This window comes from Lissotriton helveticus, chromosome 5_1 (genome assembly GCF_964261635.1).
Source record: "Lissotriton helveticus chromosome 5_1, aLisHel1.1, whole genome shotgun sequence".
Taxonomy (NCBI): Eukaryota; Metazoa; Chordata; class Amphibia; order Caudata; family Salamandridae; genus Lissotriton; species Lissotriton helveticus.
In genome coordinates, this window is record NC_136065.1 from 85,676,023 (window position 1) to 85,695,065 (window position 19,043).

The window sequence follows — 19,043 nt, forward strand, 5'->3', positions numbered from 1 at the left end:
CTCTTGTCACTCCCAAAGTCATCCCCCACATTTTCAATCCACTGTGAAGTGGGCTTGGAATATATTACTGATCTCCTAAAAATGACCCCTCTGCTACGATGGGTTAAAACTTGGACAAATGAGGAGATTACACTGAACCACCTCATACTCAAAGACTGTATGGCCTTGGATAAAGCGGATAGTATACCCTGGCTTGCGTATGTTAGAGCGGCATGCGTGAGGCTGGGGCGTCCGGACATGTATTTATCACCACAGGGCCTCAGGAAAGAGGATGTAGGGTGGGTAAAGGTGCATTTCCGAAATCTGTTGGAGTCAGAAAGGGAGGAGATTGAACTTAGCAAATCAATGGTGAGATCAATATATCAGGTATCAACCTCCCCAGCCATGGAACCTTACTTAAAATATGTGACCAAACCAGATCATCGTTTTCTTTTACTTAGGTTCAGGTTCAATCCCATTCACCTTGTGCTTGGTACCTACACAAAGTGGGGGACCCCAGTAAATACCCCACCTTGTACCTGTGATAGTTTCTCTACACAGGACACGCTTCATCTAGTGATGTTTTGTGAACATTACTTGGTGGCACGGAATTTTTTTTATACCCAATCCTGAAAGTTCTTAACTTTGCCCAGGTGAGGCCTGCACTTTTATACTTGCAAATGCTTAATTCTGTGCAGGTCACATACAGCGTAGCCAGTTTTTTGGTAGCGGCAGCCCGTATAAATAAAATAAGACTCACCCAGACGAATAATCATCTAGGTTGATATCTGTCAACTACGTTCTGGGAAAATGTATCAAGCGCAGTGGGAAACAGGACTGGGAAACAGGGGTGGCCCTTTTTTAATTGTATAATGCTCCGTATCTATTCTTTGTATCAAAGATTTTAATTGTTTTAAGAATGAACGTATGAACTACAATCATGTGTATATTTGTAAATTTTATTTGTATAATGTATGTATGTTTAAATGTATTGCGTACTGCTTTTATGGTTTTAACTAACCGATTAAAGACATTTGACTGACTGACTTTGTTACAGGTTTTGTAAATGCTTTGAAAACAGTTAAAATAACTGTTAGATTACTTTTGATTACTTTTCAGATTACTTTTTCTACTCTGTGTGCCTAGATATCACACTTGGACATTTCCTAGAGAAAAGGTAAGTAAATCAGTTTTTAGTTATATGCAGTTTTTCAAGTTCTCATACTAAACCAACGCCGCACAACAATTTTCACAAGAAAGCAGTCAATGCAGCCCTATGAAAAAAAAATGAAGTTATTGATTTCAAGGTAAGTACTTAGGTTTGGGAGTTGGTTTTCTGGGGTTAGAACCAGGGTTCCTCCAGGATCTAGGTTGCACTCTCAAAGTACCCTCAGCGGCACGAGGGCTGCGGGGTGCAGAGTGCTGAGGCCCAATGGGGGAATAGGAGGCCTCCGGTTGGTGGCTGCTCATGAGCAGGCCACATGGTTGTGGGAGCAAAGCTGCTGGTGTTAGGTTCAGGGCAAAGGGGGATCCAAGGTAGCACCAAAAGTACAGATCTGCTGCGGCACAGAGGTGGCTCGGTGCAGGGTGCTGTTTTGGTGTCGGGTGCCCTGTTTTTTTCAATGGGAGTTTCTGGGTTTGGATTTTGGCTGCATGCTCGGTCCAGGAAGACTTAGGGGAGAAACCAACAGCTGAACAGATAAGTTGGAGGGCTCGGGGACGTAGGTGCACCTCTGGTTCTCCTCTCCAGAGTGCAGGGCGGATGGCTGCAGGGGTGTCTTTTGAGGTCGGATTTCACTTCACATTACCGGGCCACTCCTCTCTTCCCCCACCTGAGGGGTAGGTTGGCAGAGGTGGGCACACCTTCTGGGCTGTGCTAATTTTTCCTGCCCGTCTTCCCACTGAAAAGGAAGGGGGCCTGCTCCTGATAGCAGGAGAGGCTGAGGCTTGTGTTACAAAGGCAGCCAGGCCAATGAAGCTCCCTTGCCACAGATGGCTCTTCCTGTCCTGGGGGAAGTGTGAACACCTCAGCCCAGGAAAGGCTTTGTTTCTGGGCTCAGGAGTGAAGGGTCCCACCCCAGGGGTCCAGAAACATGTCTTGTGGTTGCAGGCTGGTGTGTACCAGTCAGAGAACCCACCAGAGGCTGGTCATTTTTCAGGCAGCATCTCTAAGATGCGATCTGAGTGCATTTTTCATTAAATCCCACACTAGCATCACTGTGGGTTTAATGTGCTGAGAAGTTTGTTACCAAACTTCCCAGTTTCATTAAAGCCATTATGGTTTTGAGTTTGTAATGACGACAAACTCCCAGCACCATATACTCTTAATGGCATTACTGCACTTACAATGCCTAAGAATTGGTCTAGACACTGTAGGGTTACAGAGCTCATGCACCTGTACCCTCACCACTGGTATAGTGCACCCAGCTAGAGGGGTGGCTGACCTACGCCAGGGCAGTGGGTTGTAGGCATGGCACACAGGGATGTGTGCCATGTCGACTCTTCGCTTTGGTCTGCACCAAAACATGCAGTCTGCAATGGCAGTGAGTGTGTAGAAGGTTCAGGGCCTCTAAGGGTGGCACAATAAGTGCTGCAGCCCTTAGAGGCCTTCCCTGGCCACAGTGCCCTTGGTACCCATGGTACATTTTACAAGGGGCTGACGTGGCCAGAGAGGTGCTAACTTGGGGGTACAAGGTACAGTTTTGGGAAAGAACACAGGCCCTGGGAACCTGATTGGCAGGGACCCAGGGCACATCAAGTCAAAGTGCATCAGTAGTCTGGCAAAAAGTGGGGGGTTACTGCAACGGAAACCAAGCTTCCTACAACTTGTCTCTGGAAAGGTTGGGCGGGCAAGTGAGGCACTATTATCAAGTCGGAAGCGGGCCCACTACCTTCGAAACGGGCACGTTCCCAGACGACTGGAAACGCGCAGAAGTCAGGCCCCTGCTCAAGAAGCCCACAGCTGACCCCACCGACCTAAAAAACTACCGACCCATCTCACTCCTCTCCTTCGCGGACAAAGATGCAGAAAAAACAGTCAACAGGGAACTGACACGATTAATCGAAGACACCGCCGTCCTCTATCCATCCCAATCTGGATTCCAAAGCAACCACAGCACCGAGACCGCCCTACTCGCCTCAACAGACGACATCTGCACCCTCATGGACCAAGGCCACTCCACAGCTCTCCTCTTACTCAACCTATCAGCAGCCTCCGACAGTTTCCCACCGCACACATCGCCAGACTACACGACGCCGACATATAAGGAACAGCCCTAGACTGGATCCGATTATTCCTCACTGGAAGAAACCAAATATTCAGACTGCCACCCTTCCTCGCTGATCTCACGAAAATCACCTGCGGAGTCCCACAGGGGTCATCACTGAGCACGACCCTCTTCAACGTCTACATGGCCCACCTCGCCGACATCGTCCGACAACACTGCCTCAACCTTGTATCATACGCTGACGACACCCAACTCATCCTCTCCCTCACCAAAGACCCCACCACTACCAGACTCAACTTCCAGAAAGAGACGCAGGACGTCGCAGTCTGGGTGACCAACAGCTGCCTAAAACTCAATGCCGAGAAGACAGAAGTCCTCGTCCTTGAAACCACCCCTCAGCATGGAACAACACCTGGTGGCCGACCGAACCCTGAAGCCCACCGACCCCTTGGACCACGCCAAAAACCTTGGCATCGTACTTGACTCATCCCTCACCATGAACCGACAGGTCAACGCCATCACCTCCAGCTGCTTCAACACCCTCTGCATCCTCCACAAGACTTTCAAGTGGATCACCCCTGAGTCAAGGAAGACCGTCACCCACGCACTCATCACCAGCAGACTGGACTATGGAAACGTGCTTTATGCCGACATAAACCAGTTCCTACTACTGTAAATTCCAGACGATACAGAACACCGCCGCCAGACTCCGCATCTGCATCCCCCGGCACGAACACATCAGCCAACACCTACAAGGCTCCACTGGCTCCCTGTGGAGAAAAGAGTCCCTTTCAAAATCCTCACTCACGCCTACAAATGCCTGCACAACCCAGACCCAAATACCTCAACGACAGAATCCACTTCACCATACCCAAAAGGAACATCAGATCTTCCAACCTCGCACTTGCTGAAACCCCGCGCATCGCCAGAGCAGGCGGAAGATGTGTCTCCCACATTGCGGCCAAGACATGGAGCAAGCTCCCGGCAGCCACCAGATGCGCCCCCTACCTGAACACCTTCAGGAAGACTCAAGACCTGGCTCTTCAGCTAAACAGATCTTCTGACCTTCACATGTTTTTTTCGGCCATAATCTGGCTATTGAAAGCTGGGATTGAACCGCATTTAGCGCACTGGTTTTAAATGTGTTATGCACAAATTCCTATGGGCTATAAAAGTAGCCCTGGCTTATTTGCTGCATGCATTATGTAAATTCTTCAGGATGTTGACCCCTGTTCCCTGTCCTATGTAAATGATATTTACCTAACCGATTAATTAAATTCCCACTTGGCCAGGGTAGGTCGCATTATATTGGGATTTGCTGAACTTGGTTACAAGTTAAACTTCAGACGCCATTTGTGTCAGACTCAAAAGTCCTTTGAGATTGGGGTTCCCCAGTGCTCTGCCTTGAGTTAGACATTGTTCAATGTCTATATGGCCCCTTTGGCAACCCTGGTGGAATCCTTTGGAGTGCAGATCAGCTGTTACTTTGATGGCACGCAGATTATTCTAACTTGGGGCGGGAACGTCTCTGGTCCCCAATGCAGAGTTGAAGCGTGTCTGTCAGCAGTGTTTCAATGGATGTACCAGAGTAACCTCCAGTGTAATACAAGCAAAACAGAGGTACTGGTTTTTGGTTGAACATCAGAACACACAGAAACACTCCGCTTATTACAGTCAGACTTGCTTGAAACACGCCACTTAAATACGTGTGTCAATACCACCGACCTGGTTATTATAGGTAATTAGATTTACCTGTATCACCTTAAATGAGGGTGAAACAGTGCCGATTGCATATTAATTGCTTTTATATTGCAATGCGAAAATGTGTTCTGCTCCACTGAGAAAATACTAACTGCTGTGCAGACGGCGATCCTTAAAGAACAGCCACTTGCTCAAGGGAAATGCATTATTGTCGTTACTCCTGTGCCATCCTTAGAAGCTGTCACTAAAGCAAGAGTTCTAAACTCTAAAGACCTGCATCCTAGATGGATACAGTGGGCCACATCGTTAACAACTGTTGATGTAGACGTCATCTTTGACTCTTTCTTACCAGCAAGAATTTTTTCAGTATGAACCGGTTTATCCCAGGCCTTCTACTGTTTTGCCTCTTGATTAGTATCAATGTATTATTTACACTTATGGTTCAGCTCAACCTGCCAAAGGTTCTAAACTGCAATACTTGGCCGCGTGTCCAGTTATTGGAATTATGATGGACGGAGAGTTTCGTACTCGAAGAACTCACATGCAGTCATTGGGTGACTGCGCTGCGCAGTTGGATGAACTGAAGCCTTTACATCCTGTACTTGAACTTATGGATCTTGACTTCCCCACACTAATCGTGTGTGATTAGTATTATTGTGTACAGTCATTTAATGATGATTTACAATATTGGCAACTAAATAGACTGAAATACTCTAAGGGTAACACAATCAAGCATAATACACTTTGGGTTAAGGTGGCAGACCGTAACAGCAGGTTGCCACAGACTAATGTAATTCATACGTTGAATGATTGACCTGTGAGAGCACACACTATATAGAATTCCTGAGCTGATGAAGCTGCCAAATATTCAGTCGCCACAGCTAGTGTTGCAGCAATTACACGCTCTTAAACACGATTAGATAGTTGTCAGATTTGGCACCATTGGTGTGAGTCTTCCTTCCACATTTTGCTGTTGCCTCATCTGTTTTTGTTGATCTTGATGCTTTGGGCAATTTGCCACTGCTGATCAGTGCCAAAGTGCAAGTGCTTCCTACTGTAAAAGTATGTATGGATTAGTGATTCCATGATTGGTTATTTGATTTACTTGTCAGACCCTAGTACATTGCACCATGTGTGCCCAGGGCCTGTAAATCAAATGCTGCTGGTGGACTTTCAGCACTGATTGTGCCACCCACAGAAGTAGCTTGTAAAATGTGGCACAGGCCTACCCTTGCAGAGTCTGTGTGCAGTCTGGGACTGCCATGTCGGCTTGGAAAGTGCACCCTCTTGCCAGTCCCTAAACCTTTCCTTTTCTACATATTAGTCACCCCTGAGGTAGGCCCAAGGGCAGGGTGCATTGTATGTAAAAGGTAGGACAAGATCTGATGTGTGAGTCATGTCCTGATAGTGAATTACATCCAATTTCGTTTTTCACTATTGCAAGGCTACCTGTTCCCATAGGCCAGAATGGGCAGTTCGATTATAACATCTCATAATCCTAACTGATTCAGGGAGCTAGGTAGAAATTCAAGTTTAGTATGCCTGAACTCAGAGTGTTAAAATACATCTTTTAGTGAAGGTGATTTTTACATTCTGTGTTTGAAAATACCACTTTTAGAAAGTAGGTATTTTCTTGCCTAACCATCCAGCAAGCCTCTGCTATGTTCGTGTATTCCATGTATGGGTCGTGAGTGACAGGAGGCTGGAGAGGGCGTTGGCTCCAGCAGTCTGATGGGTCAGGGCTGGGCTGAATAGGACCTGCATTGAATAGTGTGTGTGGCAGACATTTCCTTCACTAACCTGAGCCCTCATGGAATACCTGGGCTAGGTCTCCTCTCAAACAATGCCGTCTCTACCTCCTGCCAGGAAGCTGCACCCAGGAGGACAGAACTGGTTCGGACTAGGTACAGACACTCTCTGCCTTCAGAGACAAAGGATTTGTGTGTATAAAAAGGGGGACCCCAGACTCCAGCACTTTAGATCACTTCTGGGAAATCAGGAGGAACCTTTGCCAAGGAGAAGAAACTGGAGAAGCTGAAGGAGGATTACTGCCCCTGTGCTGTTTGCTGTCTGGGTTTGGCCTGCAGTGGTTACTTGCTGCCAAGGAAAGGAGAAAAGGACTTTGCTGTTTGCTTTGTCATCTTGAGGAAGATATCCAAGGGCTTGAACTGAGCTTGCCTCCTGTCTGAAGTCTCGGGGAAACAAAGACTTCACCACCAGCTCCCCCTGAATTTCCTTGCTGTGAATTCTAACCTACAGAGAGGTGCGTGCAAGCTGTTTAGGACCTCTAGAGACTGTTTGTTGCTAGGCGCTGGAAGCGCGATGCAACGAGGAGAAGCGTGTCGCCGTGGCAGCTGTTCGCCGTCGCATGTGCGGACGAAGCGGGTCGCATCACCAGAGAAGCGTGCCGCTGCCGCAGAGGTCGCCATCGCATCACCGGAGGAGTGTGTCGCAGGCCTGTCACGGCTCCATAGTTCATCGATTTTGCCGCACTGCTCTCTGGCGTGCACGCATCACATCCACATTGTCGCATCACATCAAAGACTCCATTTTGTCGCACCGGATCGTCGCCTTGTATCGAGGCGCCATCTTGTCCCATCATAACCAGAACACAGTAAGAAACCGATGCATCACCTCCTCTCCGGTAAGAAACTGACGCATCACCATCCAAGTTACTTTGAGAGTAAAGTATCACTTTTACCATCTACATTGAACTAAACTATTTTTACCATTTAAAAGTCATATTTTTATTACAGTATTGTTGATTTTTTGTTGTTTGGACTTGTGTTTAAGTCTAGTAAAGATGACTTATTTTTCTAAACTGGTGTGGTGTCCATTTGTAGTGTTTTTACTGTATGTGTTCACAAATACTTAACACACTGCCTCAAACATAAGCCTGTCTGCTCGTGCCAACCTACCAAGGGGGTGAGCTGGGGTTATTCAGGAGTGTATCCTCCTTTTCCTGACTAGAAGCAAGGGTCCGTATTTGGACAACGGTGTATACCATAGCCAACTAGAGACCCCCTTTTCTAACAATAGTGAAATCTTGGCTGCCGTTAATGCAAATAAAGACTACACCCCTTTGCCTGAGGGTTTTACCTCCAAATTTTCATATCATTTAAATGACAAAAATATTCCTTTGGAACTATTCTGGAGCATGGTGATCGTTTGATTCCCAATCAAGACCGCAGAACTGCATTGGTGCAGGCTGCCCATGAAGGGGTTTCATCAGCACTTGCTCATGTGGCAGCCACAATTTCACTTCTACAGCAACGGCATTGGTGTCATGGTTTATATCAACAGGCCAAAAAATATATCCTGTGTTGTGACATTTGTCAACAAATTAAAGTTTCAACGGTGGCCCGGCCGCCAGAAACATATTTATTTCCGACAAGCCTTTTCGTTGCATTTATTTGGATCACTGTGGTCCACTATTTTCAGACCCTGTGTTCAAATTTATTTTGGTTTCAGTAAGTTCTTGCTCTAGATTCCTCTGGGTTTGACCACGGTGTTCAGCTGAAGATTGAACTGTTATTTAAGAGTTGCAAGTCTTTATTGGGACAAATGCATGCCGTACATTCCACTTGGACAATGGCCCAGCTTTTGCTTCAAAAGCGTGCCGGTATTTTTGGTATCCCTGGGTGCACAGGTGAATTATTCCTCTCTATATACGCCAGTGGGCAATTCTGTTGTGGAGAGGATGAACCGTGACTTAAAACAGTCCTTAACGGCTAGAGTATTAGGCACTTGGTGTAGTTGGATCGATCACCTTTACGGGGTTCAAAGGGCTCTAAATAACCTCCTTAAAAAATCTCTGGGCGGGTGGACCCCATACGAAGTACTTTTTGCCATCAAGATGTTTCCTGACCTTGACGGGCCAGCCATTGGAGCAGCTACCACAACATTTTGACGTAGATATTCGTTGTGCTGTCTTGCAGGATCTACAAAAGTTCTGTGGCGCACAGTCAAGCAACCCTTTGGGCGTGTCTCATTTTTGAAGTGCCAATGTGAAACCTGAAGTTTCTGGCTGGATCCCCAAAACAGGAGAGCTTGTAAGTGACAAAATGGTGATAAAGAAAGAATTTGGATCTTCTTACCAAGCACAGGTACCTGTCATGGGTGTCCAAGGTAAAAAGGACTGTTATCCTGCCACCTCTTCCTGGTTCTAAAGAGACACAGTTTGCCTCCAATGAACATGTCAAGTTACAACATGTGGTTAATTATGCAAAGTAGATGACAGAATATCCTTACAGTTACACAGAGAGCACCACCAATGCTGTTCCTCCTCTGCGGGGGAGGGGGAAAGATGAGTTTATTCTCACTAACACAACTAAAGTGTGTACTGTTATTTCTGCTACGTCTTCTCCACCTGACCCCGTTTATACGGAGCCTCTCTTTTGGATTTTTCCAACACTGGTTCTGAACCGGCGCATCCTGCTTTTCATCTAAGTGCTTCTGGATGCCATATGGAGCAGGATGATTTTTCTTCAGACTGTGTTTTGCACACACTGCCAGCCAGGATCTGTGTTCTTTAGTTCATGGGTGGAACTCACTTATCTAGTCCTGCCTTGGATATATGATTGGTTCACTCTTTTTTTAGTTTTCTTTTTCTTCTGGATTGGATTTGTGATTGTTTTCTTCCTATTAATCAATGGCCACTACCTCCCAGAACATTCTGCTACGGAACTGGTTGATGGAGCATTGCCCCCCGCCCCCCATACTTGGTCCCATAAAGTAAAAGAGACTTGTCCATCGTTAACCTTTCAGCTGTTCCAGTAACTGATGGAATTGTTTGGGATAAAGTTCCTTTGGATATATTGTCCCTAGGGATATCCTGAGAATACTATATGTGATTACTAAACCATATACAACGAAAAGCCCTGTCATGTTGTCTGAAAGTTTTGCCTAAATAACCCCTCACCCCTACCCCTCCCCCCCTTCCCCCCCCCACCTCAACACTACGAAGCTGAGTGATTATAGATTTCTGAGCTCAGTGGCGGAACCCATACGTTAGCATGTATAGACAGTTGTTTCTACATCCCAGGGGTGCAGTCTTGTCCCAGGACCTTCACTTGTGTCTGTCTTTTCAACCCCGTGTCCTCTGTACTAGAAAATACCACTGGAATTCTCTAATATGTCTAGTGATAGTGTGTGCCCCCAATGAATAAGAAGGAGGTATTTTGTTTGACCTTTTTCAATTATTTCTTTATTGCAAAACATTCCCATGAATTAGCATCATTCCATTCCATTATTCCATGTGTTTTATAATCCAATCATATGTTGAATCTATGAAGGCTTCAATACCGGCGAATTGGGTCGTGACTCTGAGCTAGTTGAAAATTATTGACCTTTCCGCACATTCGATGTACGACACCCGGAATGTATAACTGAGGAATAATCGTGGCACACTGTTTGCTTTAACTAAACATCCCCTGACAAAAGGCTATTCCAGCCCAAAATGCTTTGGAATTGGATTGTTTAATTTGTGGATTCAACCCATGATTGGATTATAAAGCACATGGAATAATGACATTTCATGGGACTGAATTATAGTTAAGAAAGAATATGAAAAGACATTCAAGTCTAATTGATTACATTTTAAGTTAAATCGCGTAACTTTGGATGAAAATCTCAGTAAGGGAAATATAGCTTTGCAATTGGGGGATGCTTCCGCACGGGGAGTGCTATTGGAACATTATCGTGGGTGAGGTACATGTAGTGAGACTCACCCATGGCAAAAAATCCAAAACACGGGTGATCCAAAAAGCAAATAAATCTAGACGTACTGAATAGGCGGGACCCAATTGCAACATACCCCTTCTGCTGTACCGCCATCTGCAGAGCGCTCTTCTAGGACTCTTCTTTGGCCCAAACCTTCTCCTGCAGAGTCTTCTTCTAGTACCCCATTTGCTTGCACCTCTTCTGGCAGGGTGCTCTTTTAGTACCCCTTCTGCATGTACCTCTTCCTGCAAGGACTCAGTTCATAATATTACAGACTGTGCTGTGTCATAACCCATTCACAATATTACAGACTGTGCTGTGTCATGACTTAGTTCACAATATTACAGGCTGTGCCATGACTCAGTTCACAATATTACAGGCTATGCTGTGTCATGGCTCAGTTCACAATATTACAGACTGTGCTGTGTCATGCCTCGGTTACAATATTACAGACTGCTGTGTCATGGCCCATTCACAATATTACAAACTATGCTGTGTCATGGCTCAGTTCACAATATTACAAACTATGCTGTGTCATGGCTCAGTTCACAATATTACAGACTGTGCTGTGTCATGACCCACTTCACAATATTACAGACTGTGCTGTGTCATGACTTAGTTCACAATATCACTGACTGTGCTGTGCCATGAATACTGGGCTGGTGGCAGCTGCCTGGCTCTCTCTGGGACTTTGTTGCACACTCTAACCCTCGCGCTGCTAAGGACAGCAATTACTGGTTGCTCTGGCGCGATTGTGGCGCTAGCGCTTGGAAAAATTGAAAAATTTTAAAAACGATTTCTTTTAATGTGGTATGTACTGTTTACTATTCCTGACCTAACGCACTGACTTACCTGCTCCTGCCCGCCCCGTTCCATCGCGGCTGGTGCCGTTTGCGTGGAGGGTGAGGCGAGCCGCCATCTTGGGTAGGGCTGGACCGGATTTAGCGGTCTAGTCCCCCCAAGACAGAGGCTACATAACCATCCCCGGCTCAGAGCCTACCGAGAATACTGGGCTGGTGGCAGCTGCCTGGCTCTCTCTGGGACTTTGTTGCACACTCTAACCCTCGCGCTGCTAAGGACAGCAATTACTGGTGCTCTGGCGCGATTGTGGCGCTAGCGCTTGGAAAAATTGAAAAATTTTAAAAACGATTTCTTTTAATGTGGTATGCACTGTTTACTATTCCTGACCTAACGCACTGACTTACCTGCTCCTGCCCGCCCCGTTCCATCGCGGCTGGTGCCGTTTGCGTGGAGGGTGAGGCGAGCCGCCATCTTGGGTAGGGCTGGACCGGATTTAGCGGTCTAGTCCCCCCAAGACAGAGGCTACATAACCAATGTGTATATCGGAGCGCAGCGGACGAGCGCAGCGGGCGCGACGAGGGCGCGCCGAAGTCGCGCAAAAGTCAAGCCCGTCTGCGCCCGTCCGCGGCAGACCGGGGCACGGGGCCAGGACCGCTGGTCAAACACTGTTTTACTCCTCTCCTGACCTACTGTGTCTTCGACCCTCCGATGACACATGGCCCGCCCTACCCGCGCATGTCCTAAAGCGTGCCGCTATTCATGGCATCCTACGTCCCAAATATATCATTGACCCGCTCACTTGTCCCAACCCCTCTGCCATCCCTATTCCCTCGTTGGGGGTCGAGACAACTCTCAAATGTTTTTATCTTAACACAAGGTCCATGGTGAAGCATCACATGGACATATTCCTTTTACTTCAGGCCGAGCAACCAGACATTTTACTCCTCACGGAGACTTGGCTAAATGCTGACTCCTTGCCTGACATCTTGGCTGCAGTCCCTTCTAACTATTATATTTTACATGAGGATAGACCTGCCAATAAAAGGGGTGGAGGAGTTGCCGCTATCATATCAAAAGACCACATCTTCTCCCCTCTCCCATCCCTCGATCTTGTAGGATCGGACAACATGATTTTTAGGATGGACACTCAAAGCGGATCCTTACTTATGGTCCTCATCTATCGCCCCCCCCAGAGCATGCCCACATTCGCTGCACTTTTAGCAGAATCTTTGGCTCCCCTGATAATCAGCTATAAGAAAATTGTGCTGCTGGGTGATTTTAATCTCTGGCTGGACGCTGCTGAGCCGGTGGGGCAGGCAGCCGCATTGAAAGAAACCCTTTCGGATATGAATCTCATCCAGCAGATTCATCTCCCCACCCATAAAAAAGGACACAGCCTCGACCAGATTTGGTCGCAGGACATCCCTCTCACCATTAACTCCATCACTCCATGTATTTGGTCGGACCACTTTCTGATCGATTTTTCCATCACCTTCACTGAGAATAGGAAACAGCCGCCTCAGCAAGGAGGGAAAGTCAGACTCTGGAAGCACGCTGACCTCCCTGCCTTTATTGATACCTTAACTTCATCCCTCCCCCCGTTCGATCAGGATATTGATGGGTATGAAGAAGCCTTCTCCAGCTGGCTATCTCAGGCTGCCAATGCCCATGCTCCATGTTCCAATTTCCCCCGTTCCCGTACTCATGACGCTCATAGATGGTTTACACCTCATCTTAAAGCCGCAAAGCTGCAAGTTCGTCAAAGGGAACGTAAGTGGCGGTCGGCCTATTTAGAATCTGACAAGGCTGATTATTGTAGGGCACGGAAGGAGTATCAGAAACTTATTCAGAAGCACAAAACGGACTATTTCTCTGAGCAAATTCTTCATTCACGCAATAAATCCAGAGATTTATTCAACATTGTGGAGGGTCTTTGTGGCAGTGACAGAACTTCCCCAGTTGTGGCTCCTACTCAGGATCTCTGTAATACCCTTAATACCTTCTTTCTGAATAAGATTTGCACCATAAAGCAAAGTATTCTTACCACCTTATCCCCTCCTTCCCCGGACATCTTTCACAATCCCTCTACCCTGGAATCTTTCCCCCCCATTGATGCTGCCTGCCTATCCAAACTTCTTTTTAAAGTAAAATCTGGCTCTCCTGATGATGTCTGCCCTCCCTACATCCTGCGGGAAGTGGGAGCTGCTATCCCTGAGAGCATTCTTTTCATGATGAATGGTTCCCTCTCACAGGGTTTGGTCCCTGCCAGTTTTAAAAAAGCCCTTCTCATCCCTTTGCTGAAAAAAGCTGGGGCTAATCCATCGGATCCTCTCAATTATAGGCCCATTTCCCTGCTGCCGTACTGTGCCAAGATATTGGAGGCTCATGTTTGTGATAGCATGTCCCAATTCTTGGAAGAATCACAGTTCCTTGCGCCTAACCAGGCTGGCTTCCGTCCTCTTCATTCCACTGAAGCAGTCATCGTCTCAGTTCAGAATACTTTGAGGCGGAATGCAGACAAGGGGATCCATCAGGCGCTGGTATTATTAGACCTATCAGCGGCGTTCGACACGGTTGACTATACCATCTTGGTCAACCGTGTCGAACAGGCCGGCCTTAGGGGTCCTGCGTTGAGCTGGATTCGCTCATTTATTACTGGCCGCACCCAATCCGTGAGACTGGGCCCCTTTACGGCCCCCACTATCCCTACCACCTGTGGAGTCCCTCAGGGCTCCTCCCTGTCACCTTTGCTTTTTAATCTTTACCTACGCCCCCTGCTGTACTCCCTCAGGGATACCAGAGTTACCATCTTCAATTACGCAGATGATTTGCAGCTCATCTTTCCTTTAAACACCGAGGACTCAGTGGTAGTGTTTCAAAACACCATGTCTCACATCCTGAGTTGGATGAGCTGCAATCACCTGAAGCTCAACCCAGGCAAGACTGAGTTGGTCTTGCCTGGGCAGAGTGTACTCAGCTGGAACCCTGGCTTTTGGCCGTCCAGCATGGGAGCCCCCCCATCTAAATCGTCTTCAGTTAAGAGCCTTGGAATCTTCCTTAGCGAAGATCTGTCTCTGAAAAGGCAGGTCAGCGCAGTGGTGTCCTCCAGTCTATTTCAGCTGAAGAAAATTAAGAAAATTGCGCGTTTCTTCTCTTTGGAGGCGCTCACACAGATTGTTATCTCCCTGGTTCTGTCCAGATTGGATTTTTCCAACAGTCTCTATCTTGGGCTCCCGATCGGCGAGTTAAAGCGCCTCCAGTTGATTCAGAATCAGGCAGCCAGACTCATTCTGAATCTACCTAAGAGGCAGTCTGTCAGACTGGGCCTAAAACAACTACATTGGCTGCCTGTTGAGCAACGGGTGGCTTTTAAGACTGGTTGTATTTTATTTAAGTCCTTACAACAAACAGGCCCTCTATTCATCAGAGATCTGTTTAAAAAATATGACCCCCCTAGGAATCTTCGCTCCATGCACAAACATCTTCTGACTGTCCCCACTTATAAAAGGAAGCGTCTTGGAGGCAGCTGCTTTGACCACCTTGCAGCTGCCTTCTGGAATTCCCTTCCTCTTCACCTTAAAATGTGCGGAAACATCCTTAGTTTCAGACACTCCCTCAAAACATGGCTCTTTTCTCAAGCGTTTTGATGAGTACCTTTTTGCTTCCTGTGACTGATGCGTTGTGTCCCTGTCTATAGCGCCATGAAGCCCCCGGGCGAACGAGCGCTTTATAAATACATCTCTATATCTATATCTATATCTATGACTCAGTTCACAATATTACAGACTGTGCTGTGTCATGGCTCAGTTCTCATGATTACAGACTGCAACAGGAATAGCTCCTAATATCTTCTAACTATTGATCATTAGAAGTGTTTCTCTCCAAAAAGACTGCCACATTTTAACTTCTTCTGTTGAAACTGATTTCTCTGTTTTTGTTTCTCTGTTTTGCAGGATGTCGGAAGCACCCTGAGCAGGTAAGGCTGGTTTATTATCCTCTTCTCAGTGTGTAAGGAGCAGGTCTGGCTGCTGCAGTGTGTAAATTCCACTTCTGAGTTCAAGAAAGTGTTACAGTCAAATCTTCATAAAATCACTTTGCCCTGAAATCATTTCTACAAAAATGAGCTTCTTTCCTCACACATCTTGTAAACCTACCTGAAGTCCTCCGGAAAGTGCCCTGATCGCACTGAAACCTGAAGTGTATTCTGGGTAACATCCACCAGGTATCCTCAATTCAGAGTTCCACAAAAAGACTTATCAACCACAATTAAAACATCCCCTCAATGCTTCCAATCCTCATTGGAAATTCATTAAATCCATATTCAGATTCCTTCTTAGTTAAGTTCCCACCTATCCGCAGAGGTGCACGACTTACAGCCTGGAGTGAAGTCTAGTGGAAGCTCTTGCGTCTCACCGTGGTGCTGAAATGAAAGACACACACACTACCTGGCTCACATGTTAGGAACCTCTTGTGCAGGCTTTGAGGGCTATTTACTTTAGCAATGACATCACCTGGATTGAACCAGTGGGAACAGATCTAAGGGTGACCACTGGCATCTGAAATGGCCTGAACTATGGTGCTGCACATGCACAGTAGCGTCATCAACATTACATTCCTCCAAAACTTTAACAGTCAATTAGGCTTTATTTCGATATGGTACATATCTTAAAAAGCATTACAAAATGATAAAAACAATTAAAAAAGCCAATGCATAAATAAAAGACATACAATTCATATTACAAATGGCACAAATAAATTACATAAGAACAGTCTAAAAATACATATTAAACAAGATCCAAAACTTTAACAACAAACCGCACTAGCTCAGCATTGTCTGACTGTTGCTCATAGTCTAAGTGGTGCAGAGGTGGCAGGATTCCTTGGGCAATGCATCCTAGTGGTACCTGCCTTACGATTAAGGCCTGTGTCTCTCACCTCGCTGCACACCCCAGCTGTCTCTATTGCCTGAACAATGTCTGTCCGAGAGCATCTGGCCTGGACACAGGATTCCAGTGACACCAGCTCATTGGACCGATCAAACAGGTCACCTGCATCGGATGCTCATCATCTTCTGCAAACTTAGACTGTAGGCCGTTAAAGAGCAGTGAAACCTGCAAAAAAACAAATAAACATTTCTTGCCATCTCCTCCAGTCCTCTTGTCTCTGTTACCGTAGTCCATTGAGCTGGAGTGATCCGCCACAGAGTCCATCCATTAGGGAGGCCGAACGTGCTCCTCGGATGTCAGTCCTTGACTAACCCCAGCTCTTCTGCACACAGATCAGAGTGTCCGGCCCTATGTCTTCAACTGACTTCCTTGTTGCGCTTGGTCCTCCTCGCCGTGCTGAAGTCGTCTGGCGGGTTGTAGTCCACCTTGGATGGGTAGGAATGATGTACTCCACCGTTCTTCCCAGATACAACTGGCTTGATTCTTATCCCTTCATGGTGAGAGGCGGTAACCCGCACGAACGAGTGGATGACTCCACCAGTGTTAAGATGTTCTCCCAGATGCAATAGGCTTGGATCTTATTCCATATGGTGGGAGGCGGAAGCCCGAAGCCCGTACACTCTCACAAACGAGTAGATGGCTCCATCAACGTTGTGATGTTCTGCCAGTTCAATTAGTATTACTTTTGTCAGGGCCCTCAAAATCCTTTCGGACTTCTCATATGCTTGGTATCACTATTAGATGCTTCATGTGTAACTGTTTCAGGTAATCTGCCATTTCTTTTCACTGGAATGGTGGGCCATGGGTCTGCCTTCAGTTCGCTAACATGCCATGGGCTGCACAGTTTTTGCAAGCTTTCGTATCACTTTCCTCACAGACCTAGTGTGCACCACATTGACCAAGGTGATTTTGAATAATTGTCTATGCTCACCAGTGTTCAGGCCTGTCGGTGAAACTCCCAAAGCCAGCACTCACTTAAACCCAGGAAGCCTTGGGGATGTCATATCGGTGATAATGAGCATCGGGGCTCCAGTCTACTCAATGGTTGGCAGAGTGAGTGCACTGTCCCTGTGTTCTCCACAAGGTCTTTCAAAGGAGGGCAGAGTCTATTCATTCCCACAATCCCTTGAGGGCCCAATGGTGGGTCACAATTTGATTCCCCCTCACCCCTGCAGTCATTCCTGACATGTATAGAGCTATGCACAAAGGTAACTTACCTACCCCATAGGCGTAGATGGCATTGGATGGAGGAGGGTGGGCGCTGTTTTGGGAGTAGACCCGCCACTTGTTGACTGCGCCCTCTGGTCCTGTGTTCTGACCTGTTTTTCTGCCAGATCTTCTCTGTCTTGACGATAGATTGACTCCTTCTACCCCTGACGCCTTCCCCCCTTTACTGCCCCCTGATGCACATACTACCCAATGTATATGGCTTGACGGCGCTGCATCTTTTCTAAGCCCCAAGCGTGATCACTGTACTGCGGGACGCCACGCCTGGGGATGCTGGCCATCTTTTTACCCCTGGGGTCTCACTGTTTTCCCTGTAAAGCAGGATCTGCATGACACTGTAAGGTAGGAGCAGCGTGACACTGTAAGGTAGGAGCAGCGTGACACTGTAAGGTAGGAGCAGCGTGACACTGTAAGGTAGGAGCAGCGTGACACACTAAGGCAGGATCTGTGTGACACTGTAAGGCAGGATCTGTGTGACACTGTAAGGCAGGATCTGTGTGACACTGTAAGGCAGGATCTGTGTGACACTGTAAGGTAGGAGCAGCCTGACACACTAAGGCAGGAGCAGCGTGACACTGTAAGGCAGAAGCAGCGTGACACTGTAAGGCAGGAGCAGCGTGACACTGTAAGGCAGGAGCAGCGTGACACTGTAAGGCAGGAGCAGCGTGACACTGTAAGGCAGGAGCAGCGTGACACTGTAAGGCAGGAGCAGCGTGACACTGTAAGGCAGGAGCAGCGTGACACTGTAAGGCAGGAGCAGCGTGACACTGTAAGGCAGGAGCAGCGTGACACTGTAAGGCAGGAGCAGCGTGACACTGTAAGGCAGGAGCAGCGTGACACTGTAAGGCAGGAGCAGCGTGACACTGTAAGGCAGGAGCAGCGTGACACTGTAAGGCAGGAGCAGCGTGACACTGTAAGGCAGGAGCAGCGTGACACTGTAAGGCAGGAGCAGCGTGACACTGTAAGGCAGGAGCAGCGTGACACTGTAAGGCAGGAGCAGCGTGACACTGGCAGGAGCAGCGTGACACTGGCAGGAGCAGCGTGACTCTGTAAGGCAGGAGCAGCGTGACACTGTAAGGCAGGAGCAGCGTGACACTGTAAGGCAGGAGCAGCGTGACACTGTAAGGCAGGAGCAGCGTGACACTGTAAGGCAGGAGCAGCGTGACACTGTAAGGCAGGAGCAGCGTGACACTGTAAGGCAGGAGCAGCGTGACACTGTAAGGCAGGAGCAGCGTGACACTGTAAGGCAGGAGCAGCGTGACACTGTAAGGCAGGAGCAGCGTGACACTGTAAGGCAGGAGCAGCGTGACACTGTAAGGCAGGAGCAGCGTGACACTGTAAGGCAGGAGCAGCGTGACACTGGCAGGAGCAGCGTGACACTGGCAGGAGCAGCGTGACTCTGTAAGGCAGGAGCAGCGTGACTCTGTAAGGCAGGAGCAGC

At 47.5% G+C, this 19,043-nt stretch overlaps 1 protein-coding gene across 1 annotated transcript in view; it reads left to right on the plus strand.

Annotated features, from left to right (window-relative positions):
* The window catches only part of LOC144754182 (E3 ubiquitin-protein ligase TRIM39-like), an 87,656-nt gene that overhangs the window by 26,817 nt on the left and 41,796 nt on the right, over positions 1-19,043 (plus strand). The window contains exon 4 of the mRNA XM_078641764.1: positions 15,383-15,405. Within this exon, the coding sequence (XP_078497890.1) occupies positions 15,383-15,405 (23 nt within the window). The remainder of the gene's footprint in view (positions 1-15,382; positions 15,406-19,043) is intronic.